Raw genomic sequence first — 8,029 nt, forward strand, 5'->3', positions numbered from 1 at the left:
ATTCAATATACTACACCCTATATCTAAAAGTAAGTTTTATTTTAGTTTTTTCCCCATGAATCTATTTTGGCGGCCATTTTGTGGTGTCAATTGACGTCAAATCACATTTTAAGTTGCATATTTAGTTTCCCCACCCTTCAAAACATTAAAAACGATATACTACAACCTATATATAGCAACAATATTTTTATCTATTTTTTTTCATGGAGAAATTATTATTTTAATTTAAATACCATAATTCAGGTACTTCCCCAAGTCAGATTTTGGTAGACTTTTTTTTGTGTTGTGTGGAGGTATAAAACTAATGAAATCCGTTGAAAAACCTTTTGAATCAATTTTGTTGAACCTCCGCTATATATTTCTCTTTAATTACCGGACTACACCGCAAATCACCAATATGAACTACTCTGACCCCAATGTCAACTTCTCAAGAAGCCGAACCACGTCGCACAACAGAACACGTACTACAGTAGCTTCTGATAACAATATAATCGGTCAAGTTTCGCATGGATTATCAGTTGAGGGACAACTTGGATTGGACCGAGTTGGCAAGACTTGCTTGAGGCCTCGCTACAATTATAACTTGTCGTCTTGTCAATAGTAGAGCACTTATCACTTCTGCAGATGTGTCTGTAGTTTGCTGACTGCAAGGGTTGACCGTTGTCAGGGCAGAGAATGCCAAGTCAGATCGGAAGATTGGTCGGCGAAAGTTTTTTGTGGTTGTTTAGTTCAATAAGCGAATCATAAAGTGAATACTTACATTTTTGGGATGGATAAAATATGTTCTGTTCGCATAAACACCTCCCCTTTACACAATGAATAACCTATTTTATCTGTTGAACCTAAAAGTCCCGAATTGTAAAATAATGATATTATTGAATAATAATTAAAAAAAAATAAATAGTCCGTTCATTTATTGATTTATTCATTGGAATATTGGGCAAAATATTCGTGAAAAAATATGGTCTAACATTGATTTGTAGACTACTAGGGAGTTCAGTTTTGAATTTTGTAATATTTAAAAATGTCGAATTATTGAAATATTAAACGATTGAGCTATTGATACGTTGACAAATTATAATCCTACAACAATTTACTCATGGAGTTATCAAATAATTGAACACGAAAGTCATATACTTGTTACATGGAAGTAATTTTAAGCTTTATTTTAATTGTTGGTCAATTTCAGGTACCTGAATACGGTTGCTTTAAACGCCTCCTTTTAAATGCACTACCACGAATATTAGTTACGTCTTGTGTGCTACAAATCAAATCAATCTTTATCATCGTAACAATTATTATCAATTAATTGAGATGTGGACGCCACTTAGGTACGTATTTTAAACGAAATATGAGTGGACGATGAGTGTAGAATGGTGAGAAATGATCTGTTACTGGCTAAGATCAGCTTATTCATTTAAAGCACAATGATCAGGGACAGCTGGATCCAGTGTCGAACAAAAAGCTACACATTTTTCTCAGGTTCGAACTGGAGACCTTTTAGGCAAGCACTTTAGTGTGGCCTTGTTTAGCCACTCAGCTAGCCAGCCAGTGTACAGTATAACACTATTACCACAAATACAGTAATTTATACTGTCAAATGAGAGGCAGTGCAAAACGTCAGCAATATACATACAGAAATATACAGTGTAAACCAGACAAACAATTCCTAGTATAAATAATTAATAATTAAATAATATAATATAATATAATTAAATAATTAAATAATTAAATAATTAAATAATTAAATATATGGTTCACAGAGCATACATACATTAAATACTGTCGGCGAAACGGTCAGTGTTTTTTAGTTTTATACCTTACACCATTAAACCTGCTGATAACATGAGTTTGGTTTTTATTATATCGCCTTTTTGGTTCAATTTATGGTTTACTCAAAACCAAACAACAACAACAACTTAATTTATACTTTGATCAACTAAAACTACAGTTATCGATTCCCAATGTCAACCAGCAATATAAAACGTCGTTGAATATTTTAATTATCAACAATTCAGGACTAGATCAGTTCGACCACTTCTCGCTACTGGAGTAATGAGCTGTTATGAATAATTTACCCTTGGAAATTTGAATAAATGAAAATTGTAAAGTAATCTTTCCTATTAAAATAAACTGTTCTTGCAACACAATGCTTAACGAAGTACTGCAAACGTTCGATTTATGTAAACAATTTGTAGTTTCGTAATATGTAAGGATATGGGTTTTACCACCCACATGAAACGAAACTTCAGTTTATCTAGTTTTTATCCTATTTTATATTGTCAGGTTAGCATTTTCAATTAAACTTATCAAACGGAAAACTTTGTTAAGTTTGCATAGTAGATTTTTTGAAATCACAAAATACAACGAAGCATCTATCTTCAAACTGTATTTCCAAGTAATCATGTTAACTATTTTACTAGTAAAAAGTAATTACCACATCATACCTAGTACCCTCGTACCTACCAGATATAGTTCAGACATGGCTTTTTTATGTGTAGATTCTGATATTCAAGTCAAGATTATTTGTTAAGTTTACTTTTAGTAGCTACACTGCCGTTCTTCGTCTTACACCACATAATAATGGGTAGGCTACTCTTTATAAAAAATCTTGTTAAATTGCCATTTATTTACGATGGTCTCAAATTCAACACAAGAACATACCCGATCTGTTCTCTAACTTCATAAGCTGCATAATGACTCATAAATAAAAATAAACGTAAGCGATTAAAAACAACATTGAACTAAACAACTCTACTTAGTCAAAAGTCATACGTCCATTCTACACAGTTCTTCGGGATAACTTCTTCGCCACAAGCTTTCCAAAACCTCCTCTGCCCTCGTCAAATGTCTTCCTGAACTCATCCCTGATCTGACCTCCACTGCGACCTCTGCCGTACTGTCTACCCTCCTGGAACCCGACGTCCCAGTCAGTTCTGATCTGTCGTTCGTCCAACTTCGTACCGTTCACGTACCTCATGCAGTTCTCGGCGTCTCTTCGGCTGTAGTATTCCACGAAGCAGAAGCCGCAGGGGGTCATCTTGTGTCTGTCCAACCCCATGATCACCCTCCTTATGTCCCCACACCTGGAGAACAGCTCGTGGATCTGGTCCTCGGTCGTGTGGAAGGAGAGGTTGCCGACGTACAGGGTCGTGGAGTTCCGGAGAAGACGTTCCTGCTCCTGCAGAGGACCGTTGAATCTTCGGTCCCTGTAGGGGCTCAGGTCGATCGAGGAAGTTGAGGTCAGGGAACTTGTAGAAACTGACATTTCGACTGGTAAAGTCAGCGAGTGTTTTGTTTGTTGTAAACAAAGTTGGCGATCATCTGTTTTCATTCTAATAGTAAATAGCATACAGTATGATGATCTAACTCAAGTTGTGCAGACCAACGGATACTTATAATGTGAAATGCATTGGTTATGTTTTTATTACGTGGACTAAACCAAGTAGTTTGTGTTTATCTACATCATTGACGCCTAGTTTCTTTCTTTATTAGTCAGTGAAATTAGATTATGTACCAGTGTCAGTCCTGAGGGTTTTTAATGGCTGTGTTAAAACTATTTAGTATACTTAGGCCCTTTTTGACGCCATTTTCATGGTTGACGAGGTCTATGTGTGACTTTGTTATTTAACGACCAATAAATATTTTTACGTTTTGTTTACATTACTTTAGTTTTTCTAGAGTGCGCTGAGTGTACACTCTCTTATTTAAGGGTGGATATTATAATTTTTCTATTTACTTTTCAGTTATAAAACCTAGGGCAAGCTGTATAATATACAACTAAGAATATTTGTTTAACTACGAGGATGTAGAAATGGGAGTTTGTTTAATCATTGACACACCCCATTGTGTTCAAATGGAAAACAACCACAAAACATAAGTTTGTACATTTCTGTAAGTATAAGTAGAAACAACTTTTCTGACAATGTGTACATTAATTAGTGATAAAACTTGTTTTTGTTGTTATTTGAAAATAAATTGATAATATATTAGCTACGGAATCACTTATCATTTTGTGTTTAAGTTAGACCATTAAAACGCATTGCAGAAAAAGGGATGACACTAGAGTAATAGATATATATGCATTGACCTATGTGGAGGGAGATGGTTGAACTCAATTTACACCTAGTATAACAACATTATAATTATAGAGTCCCATAGCAAATCTATTTTCAAATGTTACTGAAATTCAAGCAATAAACATAAGTTTAAGTATCATCATTTACCACTGTAAAGTAGTTTGATGTGTAAAGTAGTCTTAGTCACATAATCCTAGAGTGTTGTTACGGGTAAAAACCCTACTGTATTAAAACATTCACGCATGCTTGAAGTTTTTTATATATTAAAAATTATTTGTTCTAGAAAATGTTACCTCTCTGACGTCAATCCCGCTGGGAGATGGTCAGATTCAGTCTGCAGGGGCTGTTAACGCCTTGGTTGTTTAAAAATCAAATGTCTCTGGCTTTTTGAGATCAGTTACCGTTTGTTTTTAACTTAAAATGCATTGTTGTTTGTTTTAATTCGTGATGTGAGCAAATACTATGACAAAATAGGATTAAAATGTCCATCATTGTTGTTTTAATAAACATTATCTCGTATATTTAGCTCAGTATAAAAAACGAACTGCTTGTAAATTTTTTTAATACAATATTATCTGAAATATACATTTACAACCCTCGGCACAATAAATTAGCAGGAACATTTACCTTTAAAAACTCATACATAAATCACATGTATGAGTAAAAGAATTGCAAATCGACGGAAATCATAATAATAATCGAAACCACCCACTGTTATATTTTGCCTAACCAAACCACGTTTTAAACACGACCGCGGTGTATGTTTAGGTGGTATTTACTTTGTGGCAGTTGTCTATTTAACCCAATAACTGGAATTTAAGTTCAGAGTTTTTTTTTTTTTTTTTGCTAATATACGTTTCCTCAGGCGAATAGACTAGATTCAAGCGTCCGGATATATTCATTATAGTTTTCTAGCTTAATAGTTGCAAGAAGAAAGGACATAACAAATTATTGCTTTCTATTGAAGTACCTGCTATCAATTTAATGTATAGGTACTCATAAAAATTATTCGCTTTTTAAAGAAAACTGGGTGAGATACTTTATTCTTATAAAATGACGTAGGTCTAGGAATAAAATATCGGGATATATACACGTGATGGAAAAACCATGTAACTGCAGGACGTAATAACACTAGGAAAATCTTGTTTACTTGTTTATTTAGCTCTTATATTTTTATAGTAAACCCCTGTAATTAAGGATAACTTAGACATTGGAGGTCTAAGTATATTTTCTCGATAACGATTCATATACAAGTTTGAACCACATGCGGGCATATCAAATCAAATCTCAATGTCATAACCCTCGGCCGGCTCGGCGCAGCAGCCATTGTAAGTCTTATATGGATTTACATTTCCTCGGATGACAATTTGGGGCTGCGACAATGAAGTCCGCGGGCGAGAAAATGAGAAAAGAAACCCCAAACTTGGCGGCCCCATCTCACACGTACGGGGCTAATTGGTAAATCGAAATCGAGAAACACAACGTTTCGTTCGCAATTTCCCGGGAGATGTTAAAAATGTATAATCCTCGATTTTTAAATACCCTCAGTCTTAGCGCGCCCCTCCGACGTACGACCCTTCTTTCTACCACCTCATTTTTTAATACCACCCACTACCCCCCAAGACGACCAGCGCTCACATTTTAATCGATTTCATTTGCGCGCATGTGAGACTGTAGCTTGTAGGAATAAGAAAAGAAAGAGCGAGAGAGAGCGTCGGGCGAGAGAGAAAAAATGTTTCCTATGTAAAATACGAAGACTCCCCCTTCTCCCGTCATACGCGGGAAGTCTTCTCTTTGTTTCTCCCTCACACACTTTTTCACTGCTTACGTCATTAAGAAGCACGGGAGGGGCAGTTACTTATGTATATACGTTAATCCCGGGACATACAGCGACCCCTCGTCTCCGTCTTCCCGGGCTTTTTAATTATACGTTTCGCGGGTTCTGTCTTGATAATAAACGGACGATTTTGAATTAATTACGATTAATTGCCTAGTTTAAATTCAGAGTAGGTGCACTTTGATGTGGAAAGTTGTGGTCGAAGGAAAGTTTTATTCGGCCAATAATGAAGGACGGTCGTTGAGTCCGCGCTTATCCCCGATATAAACGTAAACCCAACACTTGGCGGTGTAGTATCGTCCGTTATGTCTTCAGACATCTTCTCTGTTGACTTGATGTTACTACGTACTTGGCCCAGTGAACTGGCAAATGTGTAACGGATGTTTTTGGTACAATAAACTTTGCAGATAGTTTTACATTGAATACATAATGTGCGACGGCCCCCCAAATGGGGGGTTCATCTCTGAATTTAAAGTTACCTACTGCTTCGAACTTAAGACAAATACATTCTGGACCTAGCTGCATTTTTTGATTCAAAAAATATCTACACGTAATTTTCGCTAAGTGCTACTCGAAGGTCCTTTACAACTAAAGACAATTCAGCGAGTAGCCACATCCTAGTAATAAGTACGTTGTTCTTAGTCTTATTTGTGCGGATAGCATTTTAAAACCATTATTCAAAAGCCTTATAAGGTCTTCATGTGGGCAAAACAAGAGTCGTTATAACCCATTAAAATGCGTTCATTTTCACTGAAAAGTGTTTAAAACTCTGCGACACGACACCCGCATAACGTACACAGGTAGAGCTTTCGTCACTCACGTAGAAACCTAAAGAAGGTTTGAGTGAAGAATAAGTCATTCGTGGTGGTTTAATTAAATAAAATACATACATCCATGCCATTTTGCTTAACCATTTTAGTAAAATAAAAAATTCAACACACATGAGTTTTTTAGAAGCCACGAAGAAAATTAAACTATTGTAATTTTCGAATTCGCAAATATCAATACAGCGCACTTTACTGCTATGTAAAGGAAGCAAGTGTATTACGGAAGCTATCAAGTTTAGACAAAGACGAACGATATAAAGACTTGATCGACTTTAAAGGGTGTGTTCCTTGAAAAACGAGATGAGACGCTGAACAACTCGATCGAACGGACAACGCGCTAAAATCACATTTAAATGTAGATTCGTCGGTACGGTCGAGTTACTATAGAATATTTAACACAAGATGATAATTGTTCTCAACATTTTGTTTAGATGTGCAAAGTAAACACAATTAAGACAGTATTTTCGTGAAAAATACAGAAATATATTACGTCTAATAACACTTGCAATAATATATTTACACTTATACTGTTGACTTACAAGACGGTATTTCCGTAGTATTTTCGTGGCACGATATATTCATAATGTAAAATAAGTTTGAAAATTGATTTTCTCTATGAACGGTATCACAACTATGTTTACTGTCAATACAATTATTTTTATATTTTACTTGCTTGTAAATAATTTTACGCCATACTACACTGTTTTAACGAACTTCTCACGCAAGTATTTAGTCCAGAAAACAGCTGTTTGCCGCCAGCTTAATCAAATGGGGTTTCATTGCGTACTACTGTTATGCAATGAGTTTTACCGGACACCAATCAGCTGATTATACTGTTTTGGGTGGCAATGAGTGGTTGTAGACAAAAACATAACCTCGCTTAGAGGTTATGACTAGTGATTTTTAGTCCTTTAGTTGGTGGTAATATATAAGGATTTGTAGAGATTTAGTAGTATGGCGTAAACTATCGTACGTAACTCGTCCAAAATGTGTTTACCGGACTCATATGATAATCCCGTACTCGACTTCGTCTCGCTCGGGAACGACCACACTCGTCCGGTAAACACTTATTTTCAGGACTAGTAACGTAATATACTATAATACGTGGCTGTTTATTGAAAAGAAATTAACAAAAACTTAATTTTCGTCATACTCCAGTAAAAACTGCCGTTTTTAATGCATTGCGGGTCTAAAGTAGCATTTTTACTCTCTAGGGAGTAAAAATCATTTTCAGTCTCTTGGGAGTAAAAATCATTTTAGTCTCTAGGGAGTAAAAATCAGTTGTT

General features: G+C 35.5%; 1 protein-coding gene across 1 annotated transcript; it reads right to left on the reverse strand.

Moving 5' to 3' along the window:
* Positions 1–2,680: 2,680 nt before the first annotated feature.
* Positions 2,681–3,268, reverse strand: LOC128990626 (nuclear cap-binding protein subunit 2-like). The gene has a single exon (XM_054413099.1). The coding sequence runs from the start codon at positions 3,266–3,268 to the stop codon at positions 2,783–2,785; it is 486 nt and encodes a 161-aa protein (XP_054269074.1). The 3' UTR covers positions 2,681–2,782.
* Positions 3,269–8,029: the final 4,761 nt, after the last annotated feature.

The sequence above is a fragment of the Macrosteles quadrilineatus genome, unplaced genomic scaffold (genome assembly GCF_028750875.1).
Source record: "Macrosteles quadrilineatus isolate MER2022 unplaced genomic scaffold, UCM_ALF_1.0 Scaffold_3__2_contigs__length_128488019, whole genome shotgun sequence".
NCBI lineage: Eukaryota > Metazoa > Arthropoda > Insecta > Hemiptera > Cicadellidae > Macrosteles > Macrosteles quadrilineatus.

Coding starts and splice junctions, on each gene's coding strand:
- LOC128990626 (XM_054413099.1), bottom strand. CDS start 3,268: ATGTCAGTTTCTACAAGTTCCCTGACCTCAACTTCCTCGATCGACCTG.